This window comes from Podarcis vaucheri (genome assembly GCF_965113315.1).
Source record: "Podarcis vaucheri genome assembly, chromosome: 8".
Lineage (NCBI taxonomy): Eukaryota > Metazoa > Chordata > Lepidosauria > Squamata > Lacertidae > Podarcis > Podarcis vaucheri.
The window spans coordinates 45,180,522-45,203,840 of NC_138766.1; the positions used below are offsets into that span (position 1 = coordinate 45,180,522).

At 39.4% G+C, this 23,319-nt stretch overlaps 1 protein-coding gene across 4 annotated transcripts in view; it reads right to left on the reverse strand.

Annotated features, from left to right (window-relative positions):
- Positions 1-3,791: 3,791 nt before the first annotated feature.
- The window catches only part of ANKRD12 (ankyrin repeat domain 12), a 47,868-nt gene continuing 28,340 nt past the window's right edge, over positions 3,792-23,319 (reverse strand). For all 4 annotated transcript variants that reach the window (XM_082235307.1, XM_082235308.1, XM_082235306.1 and 1 more), the window contains 9 exons: positions 22,199-22,345; positions 21,308-21,508; positions 20,123-20,265; positions 16,418-16,565; positions 10,847-15,447; positions 9,074-9,172; positions 7,836-7,979; positions 6,366-6,461; positions 3,792-5,232 (listed from right to left, as the gene is read on the reverse strand). In XM_082235307.1, the coding sequence (XP_082091433.1) occupies positions 5,047-5,232; positions 6,366-6,461; positions 7,836-7,979; positions 9,074-9,172; positions 10,847-15,447; positions 16,418-16,565; positions 20,123-20,265; positions 21,308-21,508; positions 22,199-22,345 (5,765 nt within the window). In that variant the 3' untranslated portion in view covers positions 3,792-5,046. The remainder of the gene's footprint in view (positions 5,233-6,365; positions 6,462-7,835; positions 7,980-9,073; positions 9,173-10,846; positions 15,448-16,417; positions 16,566-20,122; positions 20,266-21,307; positions 21,509-22,198; positions 22,346-23,319) is intronic.

The following is a 23,319-nucleotide window of genomic DNA, read 5'->3' on the forward strand; positions in this document are numbered from 1 at the left end:
ATTATATGAAAGTCATTTAATTTCTGCCTCAATATTTACAATTAATTAATTACAAATTAAATTTACAAATTACAGGTAGAAATTGTTTACCACATAACTTTTATCTAACATAAAAGCTATTAATGGGGATTATCCATCAGTGTTAGCATGGACTAAAATTCCCACTTCACTCATAAGCATATAATGGATGAGTGGAACAGAAATTTGCCGCCTTCTCATGGGTTTTCTACAAGAGAGTGGTTAAAACATGGTCAATAAGTAGCCTGTAACATTAAGCGACATCAAGTGTGTGGATTTTTAGAGATAATATGGCACAGCATGAAGTGCCAACTGCAAGACTAAGACCCAGGTGATTAGCCCCTGCAACACTATTAAACTCCAAGAAGTCCCATTTTATCCATAACCATACTTTTAAAGAGGGAGCAAAACCAATGCTTTCTCACACATTATCTTACTTCATTTGTGGCTGGTTAAAGCATGTTAAGAGGCAATCAACCTTTGTAGTATTTCCTCATTTTCAGTGGGGCTTACTCCCAAATGTTCACAGGATTGAAGTCCTAGTGGGCCAAACAGATTCACTGGGAAAAAACATTTTGGCTTTCTATTTAAGAAAGCCTACAAAAGGAAAATAAGGGGGGGGGGGAATTCTTCCCTCTGCAAATGAGAGGAAGAGCATCCCATGAGTCATACTGAGGGTGCATGAAAATAAATGTGCCCTGGGAGGTGGGTAGATTATTTAATCCCATCTGGGACAGGTAAGAAAGTGTCAGAAGTATGAAGGAAAAGGAACCCTAGAACACAACTTGAAATGAAGATGAGGTTACCACCATTCCCCCCCACCACAGTATATTTCCTATGTATATAGCAGCTGTAAAATTCTGTAGATGTTTCTTCCAACATGAAAATAAGTGAAAGCTTCATTTGTTGAATCATGACAAGAAATGGTGATAATCCAATTCACATTCCTATTATTTACACATACACAATGCAGCGTATGTACAGAGAAGTTTCATATATGTAAATGGGAAGAGACCAACCCCCTCCCATCCAATGCTCAGGTTGCATATATGTGTAAATAAAACCATATCCTAAAGACAAAATAAAAGTAAATGGGAACAGGCCGACAATATTTGCTCCCTAGATGTAAAATAATTGTCTCTATTAGAGCTCAGTGCATCTAACACCAGTGAGTAATTTGTACAATGATAAATAAGTGGGCGCTAGGCCTTTCTTTTAACATGGGAGGCAAAAATTCAGCAAGTGAAGCTGCTGAATTCTGCCTGCCATAAAGGTATTAAACACACAGGTGTCTAAGGGGAGAGATAAAAAGAAAAAGAATACCTGGTTTGCTAGCTTTGAACAAGTTTGCCACACAGTCCTTTGTAGCAGTATCCTTATCGTCTGCTGGCTAGGTTTTCTCCATTATTGAGACTGGGCAGCTTCTACTATAGCTTTCACCAGCTGCTACTAAAGCCTTGTCCACCCAACCTCTTCTTATCAAATGCTGCTTTACTTGCTTGTGTGACTGAAGAGGAGAGGCGGGGCAGTGTCTATTATTTTCTTGTGGATTCCAAGCTCCACATGTGCATTTTAAGCATGGTGGCACAACTGCACTAAACTCCTTCCCTCCCAAGCTATGAGGGAAAGGGAGGGAAAAGGCATCCATTTCCTGCATACAGGGGCGCGCGCATATATATATATATATATATATATATATATATATATATATATATACTGGTATATATATACATACACACACAAGAATGTGCATGATGGTGCCTCTTGAAATTTGATGTTGGATGCCCCAGGGAACTGTTTACATTCCTTACTTTAGAGCGATGTCCCAAGGAACTATATAGAATATTATATGGTGCTTAACCAGAGAGCTAGCAGTGTGCAATTATTGGCCCATCATACTCTCTAAACAGCAACAACATCCTTTTCAAACCTGAACATCAAGAACATCTGCATGGTGAATAAACATGTAGAGTTGTGTCCAATGTAGTACTATGTGAACAGCCTTTAAGTGCAAGGATTTCTGCTTGTGCCACAGAATGTTTTCTCCCTCTCCTACCTTCATTTCACTCCCAATTTGTTCTAGGAGCCCCCCCAACTCTATGGAACAGATATAGGGAAGGTTCAGGGAAAGTGTGGGGAGAAGATGGAAAGTCCTGTTGTGGAAGCAGGAATTCTTGTGTTGATAGGACATGATAGTTGAATACTGTCCATGGGAAACAGAAGTTCCTAGCGAAATTCCAGCTTAGTGTTCTGCCTGTGGCGTGTATACTCCAAACACCATTTCTCTGGGAGCAAACAATGTGCCAAAACACAAAAACCCACTGGGAAACTTTGTGCCACTTTGCTGCTTCTGTGCTTATCCCATTTTAATCAGCAATAGGAAAATGAAGAATCTGTGTGCCTATTCTGCTGGGTTAGCTTCTGAATTAATACAAGCATCCTGTGTCTGAATTAATACAAGCATCACACACTTCCTGTGTGAATATTCCATATACATGAATTTTGACATGTTTATACACTTGGATGCTACAACCAGATCCCCTCTACATGCAGCAAAAATGCACAGTGACCACATTAGTTTAGTTATGCTCCATCTACAATTTTTAGACTGCTTAGAAAGTACTTTGATTAAATAGTTTAAAACAAAAATAGCAAGAAATAGTAGTTCATCACATAGCTATCAACAGCAATCAGCATAGCAGCCAAATTGAAGTCCTTGTTTGGAGTTATTCTATCTTTGGAATAGACAGTGCCAGAGACAAAGAACAAGGCAGGCTTCGCAGAGGGATCTGGTTGGCCATACTTGAAAACAGGATGCTGTGTGAGATGGATCTCAATCTAGTTCAACAAGGCTCTTTTTATGTTCTTAATCCATCTATCTAACGATTTCCAACATTCTCTGTGTCACACTCTTGAAACATTAGTCACACTTTTGGCATGACTAAGGGACACATTTCTGTAGATGAAAGAGTCTATGCAGACAGGGATGGACTCAGTTTTCATGAGCTTCCCTTGAGTAGATGGCAAAGAGCCTCCAATTTGGGAGACATATCAGGGACAGCAAAAATTGCCCCTCTTCACCTCCTCCCACCCAAAGGCACTAGGGTTTCTCAATGTTCTTGTTAACCTTACAAAGGAAGGTTAATTTTGTGTTTGTTATTCATTCACACTAGGGAAAATAAAACACTAAACTTTTTGATAAATTTAGCATGAGCAAACTCCCTTATAGTGGAGTGGTCTGACCATCACCAACAGGGATAGGACACAGAGGGCAATGTATTTTAATACTCTTCTGGGTTAAAGCGTTAAAATAGAGATGTGGAAAATATGGAAACTAGGAGAAGCAGGATTGAGATTTGGAGATGTGCTTTAAGGTCCACGCTATGGGAAGTCCCGAAAAATTAATAATTATAATTTGGATGATAATTTGGTCTTTTTATTTTAGTTTTTTATTTTAATTGGATTATAATTTGATATGATAATTGGATTTTTTTACTGGAAAATTAATTAAAATGATTTAACAAAAAATAATAGTAATACTCTTCTGGGACAACTTAACAGAGTTCCCCCCAGGAGCTCAGATAGGCTTAAGCTGAGACATAGTGACTGAGGATTTGGATCCACGTCTCCCTAGGCACATCCAGAATCCCTCCCTCCACATAACGTATACCCAATCATAATGGCAGTCATTCTAATAGTACAATAAGAACATTATATTATTAGTCAGTTTTTCACAAAAAATGGAGAATTGGTCAGAATATAAAACTACAATCTTATCATGGAACTTTCAAAGATTTATTTTTGTCAAAGTGTATAAAACTTCAAGAATGAAAATTTCACCATCACAAGGATTCAACCATCTGTTAGCATGACCAATAGAATTTATTAAACATTATATTTACAACTATTTACATATGCTTTAATAGGTAAATATTAAAATAGACAATGTACAATTTTTCATTGAGAGGCATTTGTAAGGGAGAAGCAGGACACTAAAAGACTTGTTTTGAGACCACAATGTAAGAGCAGATTTATAATCTTTTAAGATTTTAAACATAATACTCTTCATAGTAAGTCATAGGCATGGCATTACAGCAGCATAGCAAAAGACAAATGGCTCTAGGAAGTCAAAGTGTAATCCATTAAGCACTGCTGCAACCACACTGAAAGGGACACTCATGCAAATTCCTCTGAATGAATGGATGCTGTACAGAAGCAGTGCTTGGTGGATTGGCACCGTATGTTGCAATCATTTAGGTACCACACAGTAGGAAAAAACCTGAACTGAGCTAGCATGCAATACCACTCAGTCTCAAATCTTAACAGTTATGGTGATGGAACAAGTAGCTAAATCAAATACATGCCTTTTAAAAGAAAATTGCCTATACACTACACATAAGAAACAACAACTTTGGTCCAATAAAACATTAGACAAAACAGTTTTACAATTAAAATATCTATTTTTATACAGGGTTGAACGTTAAATACAAGATTATTTACAATTGCGCAATATGTATAAAATAAGTTATTTTAAAAAATGAAAACAATATTACATCTTTTCCAAAAAGAAACTGTACAGTTAACGTATAAATTATATAAGATGAATAGACCCTCACTCCCCACATTCCCACAAGCGTGTAATATTTCCCACAGCTTGATGTTTTGTTTTTTGTAGGAGTTTAAGTTTAATAAAAATCATTAAAGTGAACATAAAATAGCAAGTGCTTTTCAGCAGATTTTTTTGTAACAGCTGCCAGCGCTGTTAAAACTTCAGTGAAAGATTTTTTTTTTTTTGTACATAAATAGCTCTGTTGGGAAGATGCTTTTTGGACCTAGGATCTAAAATAAATACCATTTGTAATAAATGGTATGCACATTTACAACATTGAATGAGATTTTGTGAAGCATTTTGATGTTATATATGGAAGATTGAAAAAGGCTGTATTCCACATTAGTGCTATATTTTTAAACGAATTACATATATATTTCACAACGTTAAGCTGTAACAGACAGCAAAGATGCTAGCAGTCATATAGGCGTCAATTCAAAGTCATCATTAACATCCACAAGAGGAACATAGAATTCCTGAATTTCATAAATGCTGATGGATTTATAAGTTGCAGGATCAAGTTCTTGTAGTTTAAGCTGCCATTCCAGTCTCTGAACAGCGTTTAAAGCTGCTGCTTCATGTTGTTGCCTCATCAAGAGACATGTCTATTTCAAAATAAACAGATGAATAGTCAATTATTCCAAGTACACCTTAATGTGAACCACATACTGAATTCTCCAAGACAGGGACAGCCAATTTGACAGTCCACAGGCCAATCAAACTCCTGAGACGATTTGATCTTATACTTGTGAGCCTATTCATGTTTTTAATAGGGTTTTTATTTTTTGTAATTCTAGAGGCAATTAAATATTCCATAAAACAATGCTAGCACTTTTAATAAATCAACCCTAGAGCAATTAGATGCTAAAGCGTCAGCTCCTTTTACCTAAAGCTTTAAAATGCTGGCTATTCCTGCTTTAAGGGGGGTCTTTAGAAAAAGATATTCATTCTGCACCATTTTCTTTTCTCAACTCTGTACATATGCAGTTCACTCTGAATTAGATCCAGTACTAAGCATGTGTAATTAAAAAGGCAACTTCCATGAACAGGACATCTGCTCATGAAAAGTATCCCCACCTAATTTTCAGGTATCGTCCCTTTACCCTCATCTCTCTGTGTCACAGCCCATCCCATTTAGCAGAGTCCCCTGAAAGATTTCTAGGTATTTTTGGACAACTGCTGTGGAGAGGAGGTCGGGTGGGGAAGTCAGCTACTGCCAACCTTGTTACATGCACTTAATTCTGGGTCCAAGCCCTCTAGACATACACCATATATTCCATAGATGCCAATGGCATGATTTCAAAAGAATTCTTAATGTGAATGGAAATGCTTCCATGTGCACTTCAGGGCTTCTCCATATTTTGTTCCCCACCCCACCCTTTTGAATGGATACACAGGATACACTAAGAATATCCTCCTGACACCTTGATATACATGAAGTCTACTCACTGAGTATTGGCTTCCTCATTCAGTGCAATATTAAGGCAGTTCCACAAATAAAATTGACACGTTTGTGATCCCTGCAAATTCCCTGACCTGAGAAACCCATGGAGGTAGGAACTCAGGTGTTGTTCTATTCCATACATGTGAGCAACTTAATGAATTAAGACATGTATTATCTATTTTCTCCTGAATTTGCTATGACACAAAGAATGTGAAGGAGACCATGTGCTAGATGGTTTATTGCAGCTTTCTACTGAAAGATCTTTTTTGGAAAATGTCCAATAAAAGCACATACCTTTAATTTGTCGAATTTATCATCCACGTCCTGTAACCATGACATAAACTGTCGTGCATTAAATCGATCTCTAACTGATGCTTTGCTGTCATCGGTCTGGAAATCAAATGTATTAGAAATTATAGACAATGTTAATTATATAGTAATTTATTCCAATGCTAAAAATAGTAGACCCATATTTTTAAAATGTTAAGAGTGATGAAAAATAGTAGTTTGGATCCAAATGTGACCTTGTCTCCATTAGGTGCAGAGATGGGGAACCTGTGGCCCACCAGATGTTGGAACTACAACTCCCACCATCTCTGACCATTGGACATACTGGCTGAGGTTGATGGGAGTTAGCTACACCTGGAGGTCCACAGGTTTGCCGTTTCTGCACTAGCAGAAGGCCTCTTCCAGTCAGGCTGTTTCTGACCTAGTGTGGAGAGTGAAAAAAGTGATTCTCCCATGAGCCAGATTAATTCTGTTTATACAAGACTTTACACAAACTCTTTCAATATTTTTAAAAAGTTAAAAGTGAAAAACTTTCTTCTCTGCAGACCATGCAAATTTGTCTTCAGCATCCAGTTCTTCTATATAAGAATTCTAGCCTAATGTTTCCCACTAATTTAACTAGGACTGAGATTAGCCAAATAGAGTAATTTCTCCTCAACAGATTCCTTTTTAACAAATTGGTTTTACAATGGGTACCTTCCAAATGTCCAGCAAGGAAGATAATTTTAGGAACAAGTTGCTAGAAGTTTAGACAATTCAATGAACAATTTCATATGTGAATTCTTAAAGAACTCTAGCAGTATGCTGTCTGAATCAGCAACTTTTAAAATTAGAATTAAATTTAAATACCATATTGGCCCGAATATATGCTGCACCCACATATAAACCACACCCTTAAAATTCAAGGCTTATTTGCAGGTGTGGCCACCAAGCCGGTGCTGACACTCGGCGCCCCGCTCCCCAAGCCGGTGCTGGCCGCCCCCGTTCAGGGCGGTAATGCCAGGAGGCGGGAACACAGCGCACTCAAGAGCCGAGCGCCGGCACCGGCTTGGGGAGCTGGGTGCCCACCTACCAGCTGGTTGGTGGTGCGTGCACTCCCTAGCTGGGGGTTGGGGTTGCGCCTGCCTCCCAGCTTTTTGGCGGTGCATGTGCTCCCTAGCTGGATGACCTGCGCATGCTCCCCCCGCCAACCAGCTGGGAGGCAGGCGTGCCACTCCCCCCACTCCCGCCATCAAGCAGCTAGGGAGTGCGTGTGCTTCCCAGCCACTTTCAGCAGCATATGGTAAAAAGTCACGAATATAAGCCGCACTTTAACCTTTCAGGGTCTGAAATTGGGGGAAAGTGAAGCTTATATTCGGGCCAATATGGTAAAACTTGTTTTCATGTTAACTTTATTAGACTTAGTTTGAAAAAGGAACTTCAGCTATGGGTTTATTTCCAAACCAAACCTTAAAAGCAGTCTTTTTAAAAATTTACCTGGCTGTCCATAGGCACATTATACACTTCAGCATCCAGCAGTACTGTGCATGCACTGAATGGTAAAGTCTGATTAGCTAAAGTTCTTGCTGCTCGATAATGGACACGCAATACTTCTTGCTCATTGGAAACAATAAGCTTTTCCTAGTTAAACAAAAAAATAATAATCAGAGTTTTAAAACACAAAATTTCATTAAAATACTATTTGATCATTGTTTTTCCTTTTTCTGAAGTACACTTTCAAGATTTTTGAAATGTAATATTTCTATTAATTCTCTCTATTAATTCATACCAATAAACATGCACATTTACAGAGATTTCATACAGAAAATACTATGAGACTTGGCTTAGAAATCTAAGTAGAACTTTCAAAACTTCCCGGTAAGAATGGCTTCTTATATGAATTTCTGAGCACAGTGTAAACTCTCATTTTCTTTAAAGGAATTCCCAGGTATATATAGGTTCTGATTGGAGATGCAATTTTTTAACAACTTCTTAACAATCTACCGTATTTTTCGCACCATAGGGTGCACCGGACCATAGGGCGCACCTAGTTTTTAGATGGGGAAATCAATAAAAAAAATCCCCCCCCAGCCCCAAAGAGCAGCGTACAGGCTGCGCACAACCTCTCCCTGCCGGAGGGGTTGTGCGCGGCTATGGCACAAGCCAAGGCAGCGAGCGGGATGGATCGCGCTGGCTGTTTTGGCTTCCTCTTTAGCCCCGCGCAATCCCTCCCTGCCGGGAGAGGCTGCGTGGAGCTAAAGAAGCCATAACCCCGTGCAGCCTCTCCCTGCCAGAGGGGCTGCGCGCGGCTATGGAACAAGCCAAGGCAGCGAGCGAGATGGATCCCGCTGGCTGCTTTGGCTTCCTCTTTAGCCCCGCGCAATCTCTCCCTGCCGGGAGAAGCTGCGCAGGGCTAAAGAAGCCATAGCCCCGTGCAGCCTCTCCCTGCCGGAGGGGTTGCGTGCGGCTATGGCACAAGCCTGCATTCGCTCCATAGGACGCACACACATTTCCACTCAGTTTTTGGAGGGGGAAAACTACGTCCAATGGAGCGAAAAGTACGGTACATATTGTGCTTAAATCTTAACATGTAACAGTTTTTCTTCATTCTAATCCTTTCTCTTTAAAATGATAAAACTTTTAAAAGACTTGCCCATCTTTATACAGTCATCAGTCTACTGGGTGAAAATAAATGAATAAATAAACACTATCAGCCAAGATTTTATGGCACTTACCCTCTCAATACTGTGCTGCAAACGAAGTTTCATCCTTACAACTTCTTGTTGTCTAAACAGTTCTTTAAGTGGATCTGACAGTGAAGGAGGTGGTGTGATCTGTGAAAAAATTGTTCATGCATTATCATTTATATACAATACTGTATACATAAGCAACAGCCATAACATAGTCAACTGGAGGAAAAAATTATGTTGCTTAAAATGTCACCGAATGCACATATTTGTATCACAAATAGGGAATTAAATATATGAATATAGCCAAGTTACAAGGAACCAGGCAGAGGGCCTTCTCGGTAGTGGCGCCCTCCCTGTGGAACGCCCTCCCACCAGATGTCAAAGAGAACAACAACTACCAGACTTTTAGAAGACATCTGAAGGCAGCCCTGTTTAGGGAAGCTTTTAATGTTTGATGTATCATAGTATTTTAATATTCTTTTGGAAGCCACCCAGAGTGGCTGGGGAAACCCAGCCAGATGGGTGGGGTATAAATAAATTATTATTATTATTATTATTATTATTATTATTATTATGAAGTTTACTGTGTTAACATGAGCATTGTTTGAAGAATCTTTATATATATGAAAGCAGCACATCAAGCAGATGCAAGTCAATGGACTGCATTCATATGTAACGCTAAACCATGGCATAGGACAAGTCTGTGTGAGCCTTGTCTATTTTTCCCTGGCACAGCTTGCAAGGAATTTGAAAGCTTGTTTCTGTTTCAGATTGACTTCTGAACCAGACAAACTGCAGTTAGTTTTAACAACTGTTTACAAAAACAAAGCCAATTTCAAATTGTAGTTTAAGAAGCTCGCTTACTTGAGTAAACCGTAGTTCATAATAACAGTTAATCTGCAGTTTAAGGTTCAGGTGTAATGTTTAAACAGAAGTGGAAGCTTCCAAACTCCTTCACCTTTTGACAGCATTATCTGTCTTCTCCAAAAATCTGGCTAACAAGTCCTCCTAGCAACTTTTCAGTTGCATAATCACTGGAGCCAAAAGGGCAATGTAAAGTTATCTTGTAAAAAATGTGGAAAGCAAACTATGCTACTCATGAGTATTTTCTTGGCCCTTTTGGCATCAGCTGGTTGCATCAAAAATACATATTTGTTTTACATTTAATAAGAAAGTAGAAAACAGCAGCATAGCTATTCTCCTTACACAAAAACATCCCCTTTCTCATTTAGTTTATGTAGAAAGTAAAATATATTATTGTCAGGGAGAGGCAAATGGGAAAAGATGAAAGGACAGAAACCAGCAGTTATAGAGAGCCTAAAGTGATTATCAGCAGCTTGTCGTCTGACAGTCAGTCTGACGTAGAGGGGGAGGAGGATGAGCCTGGGACAAGTCATGCTGTACACAGAGGAAGTAAGGGGAGGAGTTTTCGCAGTCTTGCATGCTGGGTGCGGAAAAGGAGGAAGTAAGATTAGAGGGAGCAACTGCGCACAAGGGGAAGGAGGCTAATGGAAACGCTGGAGATGTACGTTTGAACTTTGTCAAATAAATCAATTGTTTGGAACTGGCTGGGAGCCCGGAGTCTTATCTATGGCCAGCTGGACAGCACTAAGCCTCTGACAGTTATGGGATGGGGACAGGGGGTGGCAAGGAGCATGCAGAACTATCAAGCAAAAAGTAACATGGTTGCAGCATGCTCCTACTATGCAGAATAGGAATCTGGTTCCATTAGCTTACACTGGAATGAACTGAACAGTTTAAAAGATTGCTGAGAGTATATAATTCACTCTATTAAAACTTAAATACCCAGTTACTTACAGTTGGAATGCATATCTTGCTCAAAGGGTTGCCATCTAAGAGGTATGATCCATTGAAGGTCACATATTCATCGTAATACTGAGGCGCTTGAGGAATAACACTACACAGTAATTTACGCTTTTCTTCTATTTTCTTTCTTATGTGCAAATATTCAAAGTATGGATTTGCTCTCTCCGAACTGTATGGCTGGATCTCTTCTAGTTTGAGAGAGTCTACAATAGCTGCCAGAGACTGGTGAATTTTTTCTTTAGCTTGCATTAATGAGGGATTCACTTGCACAGGCTGAGGAACGCGTGACAGCTTTCTTTTACGAGGATGATGCGCCTGAGCATCATCTTCCTCAGTCAGTCTTATCCTTCCTTTTATAGAGGAAGATGATTCAGAATCTCTTTCTGATATCTGAGGACAACCAGTAAGATTTTGCTTACTTTGATTAGCAAGCATATTTGCTCTGTTCCTTGTGATTCTTTGAGGAACTTCATACTGTTCTCCTTTATGGTCTTCTATTGCTTCTTCCAATTCTGACTTAACACTCGCACTGTACTTATGCACTTCATGTCCAGTTAATTGTGAATGGCTTTCCAAACAAGGTGAAAGGCACTGTTGCAAGTTTTCTTCCATTGAACTGTTTTCCATGCTGTCTATATTAAAAAGTTTTCTGTTATATTCATTAGCAATTCCTTTCAGCGCTCTGCCATTTAGATCCTGTAGATCTATTTCATTTTTATTACTTGTCATATGGGATGAATACAGGTAATCAGAATGGTCTTTTTCACCTGCAATCTGAATATCAATCATGCTGCTATTTAGCTCATCCACTTGTGATGTCTTATAAATGAGCTTACTGACTACAGAACTTGCATTAGGGTGTAAACGAGGATCATTTGCAATAAAATCCTTTTCAAAATGTTGTGAAATGTCTTTAGTGAAGCTTTCAGGATACACAGTGATTAGCACATCTGACTTTTTATTGTTTGATGGAAAGAAAGTTTTTTCTATCTTCTTTTTACTGTTTGTATCTACATCTAAGATTGAATTGGTAGCTTGAATGGCACTTTGTTGGTGTTTAACAACCAGAGACTCTTGGCTGCTAATATCTGGTATAGAACGCTTTGACATATAGACTGCATCTGTGATTGGCTGAATCCGAGACGAACAAGAAGACTGGAGAGAGAAAACAGCTGCAGATTCCGGTGATGTAAAATTTGTTATGTTTTCAGCATGATGAAAAAAAGGTTCAGAATTTTTCTGTTCTTTCAAGATTTTATTTTCAGAATTGTGTATGGCTGGGACAGTTGCTGCATCTTGCTCAAAGCCAGGAAAATTTGAACAGATGCACTCACTGCTCAATGAGTTAAATCTATCCAAAGGTACATCCCATGGTTTACTTGATGGAGTCGTATTCTGGCTGCACTGCTCCAAAGGTGTATGACTTTCTCCTGATGGGTTTGTCAGAGTAGCATTTTTAACTGCATCTGATGTAATATGCTTGTTGCTAGCAGATCTAGTTGGAGATGATGCAGAACTGGAATGCATGCTTGACATACCATTTTGGGAATCCTTCTCCAGCAAATTACAGCATAGTGATTCATGTTTAGGAGAAGGGCAACTATGACTCTGAACTGAAAGCAACGCACTGTGATTATTTTCTTCTGACACTCGGGGCTGCTTTGCATTTTCACAAACAACAGATGGCATACTACACCTTCGAACTTCTACAACCGGCCTGCACTCGTTTATAATAAGTTTAACATCCTCAACAGATGCTGATCTCACATAAGCTGGTGGAAACCTGTTTGGAAAAGGTGCTTTATTGCGCTCCGGCAACTCTGATAAACTATCAGTCTCATGATGAGCAGGTGATTTGGCACTAGGTAAAAATGGTGAATGTGAAAAAGACATTTGAGAATCAGATCCTTCAAGCATGAAGTCTGAATCATATTCAGTTATTGGTCTTGGAGGAGTCACTGTTGTATGGCAAGAATCCTCCGAACTAGCCACTGAAAGCATGGACACTGATCTGGATGTTAGTCCTGTCTTTTCACTTTCTGATCTGGGAGATCTACTTAAGCTGTTGTCCTGTAGCAGTGACAGTTTCCCACCAGCTGCTAAATTCTTTATGTCAACAGACTGCGATCTACTACTTGTAGCATCTTTCAGCTGCTTATCCTTCACACAAGTATCTGACAACTCAGAGCTTTTTGAACGAATCAGCTCTTTAGTTTTTGATTCAGTAAGCGGATGTTTTGTTTTGTCCTTATCTTTTATTTTGTTAAGTTCTGAACAGGATCGATTCTTCAATCTTTCTTTTTCTTTCTGTTTTATTTTTTCTTTGTGTTTTCTATGCCATTGTTCAATTTCCAGATCTTTAAGACTAAGCATTCTTTCAAAGCTTGTCTGCATCAAATCATCATTCAATAATCTCTTTTCTTTAGGCCGACTGTCTTTAGGTGCTGATGCTGGTTTTGACTTAAGCTTTTCAGTTTCAGGTTTTAGCTTAAGTACGCTGTTTGGCTGTATTTTATCTTTATGTTTGTCACGCTCTTTATATCTATCTATATCTTTATCTTTTTTATCTTTCTCTCTTCCATCTGGAGTTTTCAGTAATTCATCTTTTGGTTTCTCTTTCAAGGACAAGGTTTTTTCAATGCTACATTTCTTCTCTTCTGGAACATGCTTTATAGTTGCAACTGTTGAACTATCCCGATCTCTCGGTTTTTCTTTTTTCTCAGCTTCCTTTTCTTTTTTACCCTTTTCAATTTTTGAATAGTCAGCTTCCTTTTCAGAAACCTTGGATTTTCTCTCAATTCCAGGCTTTTCTTTGCATTCTGACAAGTATCTATCAATTTTTTCTTTGTCATACTTTTTATCAAGCTTTTCTTTGATTTTTTCTCTGTCATCAAGCTTTTTAATAGTATTTATGCTTTTTAATTTGTCATTTTCTTTATGAGATTTTTCTGTTTGCTGAAAATATGATTTTTCTTTTTCTTTTGTCTTTTCTGCATTTTCAATGGGGTCTGATCTTTCTTTTTCTGACTTATGTTCACATTTTATTTTTTTCTCTCTGTCTAAATGTTTTCTTTCTACTTTTTCAGTAGCAGAATTCCGCTTCTCCAGCTTTTCTCTATGTTCCTTTGTGGGTTTTTCCTGTTTCTCAAAGTCTGTTTCTTTCTCTACCAAAGATACATTAGTAGCTAAATCCCTACCACCTAAACAAAACAATTCTGTTTCTTTATCAATGAACATGTCTTTTTCTTCCTTTGTATCTTTTGCTTTTTCCTCCTTGTCATTTTCTTTTTTATTTTTTTCTCTCTCCTTTTCCTCTCTAAAATTTCTATCTTTTTGAAAGTTTTTCTCTTTCACATATTTGTCTTCTTTCATCAGAACTTTTTCCAGCTTAGATTTTCTCTCAGAGGTTTGAGATTCATGGTCCAAATTTGATATATCCTCTGCTTCATCACTTTTAAAAAAGTTCTCTTTCCAAAACTCTCTATCAAACTCAATATTCCTTTGGGCCTCCTTAGAACTCTCTCGATGCTTGTTCTTTTCCTTTTCTCCATCCTGCTCCTTTTTGTGCTTATCCTTTTCTTTATGTTTCAGTTTATGCTTCTTAAGTGCTTTCCCCTCCTTATCAACTTTTTTCAAGGTACATTCAGAAATTTCAAAGGATGAGCTATTGTGTTGTTCCTCCTTAAGTTTAGGAGTGGATTTTTCACCAAATTCAGAAATAAATTCTTTCTGATGTTTACTTTTGTCTTTGTGCTTGTTGGATTTGCCACTGGAGCTTTCCAGTACAAACTCAGAGTCTGTATTATGATCATACTGCACTAATTCAGATTGTGATGTTACGTCAGACCCTCCTGGAGATAAACATGTTTTAACATTTTCTTGTTTAAGTGGAGTTGACTGCTTTTCAATTAATCCACATGGGTGCTTAGGGGATCTGCCTGCAGTAATATGGAGTAAGGGCAAAGAAGAATCCTCTTTTGAGTTAAAAGATTTTCGAAAATTCTCTTCTTCTCTGCTTTTGTCTAAAGATTCTAATACAGAAGCACCCAGGTTTAGCGCTCTGGAATTCTCTTTTTCAAGTTTTAATTGTTGGTTCTCTTTATTTTTGCTTTGATTTTTTAGTTTTCTTTTAACTTTTCCTTTCTGTTTATATTCACTAAAAGCATATTCTTTTTTAATCTTTGCATCAGAATTTGAAGTTTCTGTGACAGAACACGGAGAAGAGATTATCTTTTTGTCCTGAAGAATGTCTTCATCTGAACTTTCGGAACTTGAATATAAGACTCTGGAAGGCTTCTGTTTCTTATTTTTAAATGATTTTGGAAATGTTACCTTTTCCTGTTTAAGAAATAGGTTACTCTGTTCTATTTCAGATTCATCCTCTTTTCTCAGATCTTTCCTAGGTATATGTCTCTCATCAATCATTTTCTTAACTTCATCTTCTTCATCATCTTTAAACTCATATTCATCAAGAGCAGATGAAAATGATGCCTTATTGGGAATGTGCTTGCTGTCTAGAGATTCTTTCTCTGTCTCAGAATCCATAGTCCCATCTATACTGGAAGGATTTACAGACGGTGTCTCTTCAAGATCTAGAAAAGAAAATGAAAAGAGTCAACAAATATATTTATTTATTTACTATTCATGACAGTGAATATTACTTTTAAAATGACGTGTATGTTACATGTGTTTTATCTCTTTTTAACCATCTTTTAAATGTTTTCTGGCACTGGATCCCACAGTTTAACTACATACTGTGTGAAGAAGTGCAAAAAAGTTCATTACAAGTAAAGGCTTTGGGGTGGGTGTTTAGGTGTTGCTGTTGTCTCTTGGGGTTTCTTGTCAAGCTGTGTAGATAGCAGTTGAAATATATATAGGAAATCACACACTTTTACAGAGTGGACAGATCACCTCTACAATAGCTCATTTTATTTGATATGTAAAATAACTTTTCCAAAGAGCAGCGATTGAAACATGCTTATTAAATATATATATAATTAGGCTTGAGATATATATATATATATATATATATATATATATATATATAGTCTTCTATGAAACTCTATTTTTAAAACCTGGAAAACTACAAAAAAACTTGCTGGTTAAATCCCAAAAGGCTTGGCAAGTTTTTAGTTTGTGTCTACCTGGCCCATGTGAAGGACATCCAAATGTTAATTGGAAGTGTGCAGGGAAGGAATAAATATGCTTTATTCGAAAACATGCCCAGCTATTGTTATGGGGGGCCCATAAGAGATGAACAGTGTAATCCTGTGCATATCTAATCAGATGTAAGCCCCATTTAGTCCAATGTGAGGATCAATCAGCAAAATGATTCATCAAAACTAAGCTGAGGACAAAGTTGTAGGAGATAATTTCACAGAACCATGTCTCTGCAAATTACTTTGTTCCGTAAAACTCAGTGGGAGGTCACTGAGAGGTATAACTGTACTTATCTGCAAGGATCCTGTTTTCTGTATATGCACACCAATATGAAAGTCTGTGTATTATCTATACACACGTATGTATAACTGTAAAAGTACAATTAAAAGGGTTTTTTCTGACCTGAACAACCATCGTCATCATCAGAAATAGGAACTTCTCTTTTCAGTAACCGCCCTAGTTCTTCTGTATCTGCTACATCAACAGGCCTTTCTCCTTGTTTATTAGCCTGAAATGGATTTCCGCCATGTCGCAGCAGCAATTTCACAATCTGAAACATTAGGTATTTAAGTTTATTAGACATTAATTAACATTAAAAACAGGCCTTGGGAGGTGATTAGATTGTAAACAGACGCCTGTTTTTTAAAAGCATCTCACTCTGTAAAATGCTATATACATGGATGACATTATATACCAGTAAGTGAATCAGGGTAGGACAGCAGTGCTGAAATCCACACATAACACACTCCAGAACAGTACGCTGATTTATTTTGACTGCTCTAAATCTGTGGATTGGTGCCAAAGATAAAAAAATTAAGCAACACAGGAGATTAAACTCTTGTAACATATTTTACAAAGCAATCTTTTCCTTAAGTTCTGTTGACTGAGAGGCCATAGTATTTGGCAGAAATCAAGATATGACACTGGCATGCCAGTGCTGCTGGCAGAATACCCAAATATGCTGAATGAACAGCTCTGCCAACAAAGATATGCTGATGGAATGGCCAGAACAGGATGGAGTCATGAACAGGACAGAGGTGGATCAAGGGTAGAGGACATTTACACCATGTTCCTTACCATCCCTGTACCTAACTATCTGCTTGGTAGCCATAGATCACCAGGAATTCTATGGAGAAAAGTTAATGGGCTGGTGGAGAAGGGATGGATTTCAACATTCTTCCTCTGCCAGTCTGCTTTGTTTCTGCTTTTCAGTGCAGGGAAACCCATCCCTCAGCAATATCTCTTCTTTGTTAGATACTTAAAAAATAAAAAGCTTGCCTGCTGAGAAGCTGGTATCCTGAATTTTCATGATGGCCATAGAGATGGGAATTTCCCCATCTCTTGTGACCAGCATGGAAATGCAGACTACAACTGTCGTCACAGGCTGGTAAAAAATGGCAGGCTAAATAACTTGGGCATATTTACACATTGTTCTGTAGTCCTCCAGACTGCTGCCATGTTCATGTTGATACTGGAACTTTATACCAGCCCTAGACCTGGTGCAAAAAATTGCTGTCTCACTGAGGAGTTGTGTGTGTTGTTTAAGCCACCCTTTTATCAATGACTGCCCCTGCCAATCTCACCATGGCAGAACATTGTACTTCAGAACCCAATAACTGTACACCACTGCCAATATATAACACCCACAGAGAGTGGCTACAACTGAAACAGAGTGCATGATATGGGGCAGTATCTCAGAGCTCACACATAAGTCTTCTTTAAGTCTCTCTATATAAAATGTAAGTAGATCCTGCTGGATTAGGCCAATGGCCCATCTAGTCTACCATCCTGTTCTCACAGTGGCTGGCCAGCTGCCTGTGGGAAACCCTCATGCAGGATCTGAGCACAAGAGAACTCTCCCCTTCTGTGGTTCCCAGCAACTGGTACTCAGAAGTATGACTGCCTCCAGATATGAAAGCAGAGCATCATAGCATAGACAGGAGATTGGCTGGTCAAGAGGAGGAGGAGAGTAACTGTCAACAGCCTGTGTTTCTCGGTTTGGGGCACAAGAGGGCAGCATAACCCACTATGCCATAGATCACCACTACTGGAAGAAAGAGAGAACATCATACCAAACTGCTTGTCTCCAGAACACCAATATGAACTTTAGAGATGTGTTACCACTATGCAAACTATGCACACTGCACATTACAAGTGCTTCAGATTCCAGATATAAAACACCCAATACTCTACTCCAACAACTGGGTCTGCCAGGACAAAGCAGCCCATCCAGAAATGGCAGGCATGCTATGAAGTGTAACTGTTATAACTGTCACCCATGTCTTCCTCCCACTTTGTTATATGTGAATAGCATTTCTTGTCTGAATTGTTTTGCTTTAGTACCTCTTACACCTCCCTCCTCAACAGCAGGAAGCAGTGTCTTCCACACACAGAGAAAGCACTCGTCCCTCCCACATGCAGATGATGATCAAGAAGAGTTTGGATTTGATATCCTGCTTCATCACTACCCTAAGGAGTCTCAAAGCAGCCAACAATCTCCTTTCCCTTCCTCCCCCACAACAAACACTCTGTGAGGTGAGTGAGGCGGAGAGACTTCAAAGAAGTGTGACTAGCCCAAGGTCACCCAGCAGCTGCATGTGGAGGAGCAGGGAATCGAACCTGGTTCACCAGATTATGAGTCCACTGCTCTTAACCACCACACTACAGATGAGCTCTCTGTTGATGAAGGCCAGGCACTCTGCCCCAAACATTGCCATTACTGGCCAAACATTCATAAGCATAACATCCCTTGCAAACAGAGTTCTAGTGAAACCCCCCAAAGGGCAAGTACATGCAGTCTCCCCCACTCCTGCTGAGGCATTTACGCTGGCAGAACACTCAAGTGGCATCATTTACTCTTCTCTGTCACTTACAAACACCTATTATGCAACCAGGTTCAGGGTCTATGCTTTCCAGCAGCTACCCACTGCCTCTATGTCCCCACTCCCCAATTTTCTGCTGCTTGCTCCTCTACAGGTACAGGATCCACCCCACACTCTGTTCTATGGAAACCATGAAGGAGGCCCACCACCTAAGAATGCTCCCTGCTATTCCTCTACAGGGATTGATAATCTACCAGTTCCAGGCAGGCTTCTGCACCTGGGCAAGCTTCATGATAGACAGTGATGCTACAGGTGCTCCTAACAAAAAGTTAATGCCACAGGAAACACTTCAACTGCTACCATGTTGTCAAGCAGTTGCTGTCAAGCAGAGGCCCCCTTTCTCTCTTTTCACTCAGGTTCCCTTGTTTGTCAGGCACAGGGATAACTGCTGACACCAGGATGAATGAAGCACTCAGTTGGAGAATGGAGAGCGGGGTAATGAGGGCTGCTGGGATGCTAAATGAGGAAGAGGGTAGATTGATCATATGAGTTGCAGGGGGTGTGGTGAGCTGGTTGGCTCACCCATGCAGGAGCCAGGCTCTGGGTCCATGCAGCACTCTTCCCAATTGGCTTGGGTGTTCCCTACCTTTCTTATGGTCAGGATGAGTATTATCTACACTAGCCTGGCAGTGACTATCAAAGGCTTCAGACAGGGAGCATTCCCAGTTCCATCTGGAGACGCTGGACACTGAACCTGGGACATTCTGCATGCAAAACAGATGCTCTACTCTCCTTCCCTTGAACATAACCCATTTCAGCCAGTTAGGACTCCCCCTGTAGCACTGGTGCTACTGGAATCTATAAACTGGTGCTAAATTTGGGGGCAGCGAAGAGACAAATGCACCATGATGTGTCTGATTTCTGTCTGGTGCTGTACACATTGTGCTGTGATGCAAAGATATGTGCTCAGGGTGTGCCCACATTATTGTGAGTTCATTGGCTCCCTCAGCACATTTCTGGCATACTGGTGTTGTTGCCAGCATAACTTGTTTGAGGATCTTTCTAGGGTCACTGGGGCACTACGTGTTTTTCCTGCTGTTTTTGAATGTTTTGAGGTCTCCCTTTTTCCTTTTGCTCCTAGGCTGAACCAGTATAGAATGCAGGGGCAGTTCCACTGGTGTGCTGGAAGTCCCCCAAGTTAGTGTCCTCTGCAGATTTTGTTTAGTTAGTTTGGACCACTGTATCTATATGGGGATTGCTCATTTACTGCATGAATGGTACATACTTTTCTATGTCCGCTACTTGCAGAATCATGAAGTGGAGTATCATCATCTAGTCCTTGAGTATTCACATCTGCCCCTGCTGCTATTAAGACCTTAGCAACATCATAATAGCCAGCATTGCAAGCTTCATGGAGAGGTGTCCAACCTATTACAAAAGAAGTCCAAATATGAAGGATGTATGTGTGTATAATTCAAAGATAATGCAGTTTGATTTGTTTTGCAAAGACCGATACACACTTTTAAAATTTTAATAGGAAGTCATTCTTTTATTCCTGCAGGTACAACCATTTAAAATGTAGTGTTTTGCTATGTGGTTTGTTAGGTTAATTAAAATTCAAACAGCAATGTTTTCAGTTTTGTGAAATATTGGAGTTGACATGTACTAGCTCCAGTCACTGGATTTTTTCTTCTCCTCAAGTGAGCAGAATAAACTAGGAAAGTCTTGGTTTCCCTTGAAATCCCAATCAGGGATTTGGCTTTGTCACCTTCTAAGAAGCCAATCTTCAGTTGTGCCTTGTTATTCGTTTGCTGATCTTTTTTGTGAAGGTGCAACAAACCACAATTCCTTGTTTGGACATAAGGGGAAGCCAAGGATTCCAGGTTCAGTTATCCTGCTTGCACCAGGGTAAAAGCAAAGCTGAGCGATCAGGAATTGTCTGCTAACACACTGCTCATTTACAGTAAACCATAATAAGCCAGAAAGTCTGTCTTATTACATGTTAATTTAGCCACTTCCTTTGAAAGTAGAAGTGCCATTTTTAGCTATTGTGGCAAACTGACATTGACAAACCTATCTTCTGAAGTACCAGCACACTAAAAAAAAATATAGTTTACCATCATGAAGCAGGAAAACTCACAAGCAAATTTGTAAAGAAGGTGTCCAGAAGCTATAGAAAAAAATCCTCAAATCTCACACTAGAGTAAACATTTCACACTTTGAAATTATACATGCTGCTCTTCAAAGGGAATATTAAAATTTGCATGCCACACCGATTACCATGTAAAGAAGCATGTGCCTGTCACTGAACATAAAACAGTAATGCCAAAACCTTCAACTCCTCAGTACAGGCTGTTTGTTCTATAGACCAATAACAAACAGCAAGTTATTCAAGAGTCATTATTTCATATATCCTAATTGTAAGAGAGACCAGAGAGTCTTATATAAACTGATTACTCGTCAAACTTACCTGCAAAATCCTTTACATTCACATTTGCACCTTGACTGATTAACTCTTTAACTTGTTTAATGTCGCCTCTAATGGCTGCAGTATGTAAGGGGGTTTCCCCTCGTTCATTTCTTTTGTTAACTTTGTCTTTTTGTCGTGATGAAGAGCTTGGTGTTTTCTTTTGTGTTGGTGTTGTCTGCAGAGGATGATTTAGACTGGGATCTACAAATTAAAATTCAAGACAAAAAATACTTTAAAAATTTCTGCCATAGTGAATAAAATTTGCTTGACTGAAGTCCTCTTACAATCTCATTTTTTTTCTTGTGGGTGGCAGGCTGTGTGTGTCATGTCATCTGTTAATAATCTATTCAAATGGTGAGGGAAAATCCATTGAAGAAAGGACTAACTGGATCCCAGCATCAGCTCCAAAAGACAGCTAGCAAACTGATTAATTTCCCAGTTAACAAAAACTCTGGACTAGGTGGTTCCCTAGGCCATGATATGTTGCAATAGCTTCATGAAACCTGGAGGTTTTGGTCTTTGATACAACACTTGCATCACAAAAGGGTCGTTCCCACCATCTCCTTATTATCTTGCAGCCGTAACAGGACCTGAAGCCATGTCAATCGGGCTATACATGTATACTGTATCCAGGGAATTATGTAATGTATGCCTACTTTCCCCTATGCCACTGAGCCAATAAACTCCTCCTCCCACACCAAGCTGCTATTAAGTCCTGGAAGAAAAGCTCTAATTGGTTTCCCCCCTGGGGCCAATGGCAACTTGGGGGTGGATTTTTCACAGAGCCTGTGGCAGAGGAGGAAAATGTTAGACCCCCTTTCCCCATGGTCCTGATACAGGGCCCCTGCATCTGTATCTATACACACAGAGGAAGTGACTGCTTGGTAGTACCTGGACTGTTGTCTCTGGCAGTCATCTGCATAAGAAGGGCCATCTGCTTGCGTTCTGATAGTGGGTAACCAAACAGAATACTAACAGGTGCTGCTTTCTTATTTCCAGTTTCCTTTTTCATTTTCTTCTTCTCTGGGACTTCTTTCTCTGGAAATATCAGTAGATCTCAGTAAGAACAAAATACTGCCAATTATAGCACATTCAAGAGAAAGCACAGATATACAGACTGGAGAAGTATATCATTTTACACACTCCCTCTGAAGTTACTAAATTGCTTTCATCTGCAAATGGAAAGAATATATTAGCAAATCTTCTCTTGAAAATATTTAGGTTACCTAAGTTGAGTCAGTGTGAGGTAGTGGCTAAGGTTGGCTTTGTGGAGGAGTTGGGTTGAGCAATTAAGTTCTCTGTGTGGCACTGGACAAGCCAATGACCCAATATGCATGTTAATGCTAAGCCAAACTGGCTAAATGTGATCATGTAGGTGTATAGGTACTCACGGTAGGGGAAAAAATATCACAGCTAACAGCACACATTGAACAAATCTTGGCTACAATTTGTGATTTGTCTAGAGTAGGATAAACCACAACACTAAGTTTGGACATGATACTAAGCCAAGCCTTTGTTTAGCTTCAGATAGCATGTCAGCAGTAGGACTGGGAGAGGAGGGAGTCATGACTTTTACTATGAGTATCTACACACTGTGTTTGGCTTAGTGTTAACATGAGAACTGAGCCAATACTTCACAGAACTGTTGTGAGGCCACTCTAACAAACAAACTAGATATGATTTTGGCATGACCTCTATGTCAGACTTAAGTCAACACTCAACTCGTACAAGTTGGGATAGGTAAAATAAAAGGGGGAAGATCCCTTGAATGGTAAAGTCCAGTTTAAAGGAGACTATGGGGATGCCGCACCCATCTTGCTTTCAGGCGGCGTTTGTCCACAGGTAAGGCAATCTTATCTTAAGGCAACCATAGTTGGGATAAGGCAATCTAAAGTGCACATGGTGCATGGAAGTTGCAGAACTGCTTTCAAGTATGTGCTTCTTTCTTAAAATCGTTCCCCCCTAGCTTTTTCTTCAGGTAAGCCTCCGAAACTAGAAGTAACTGGATCAGG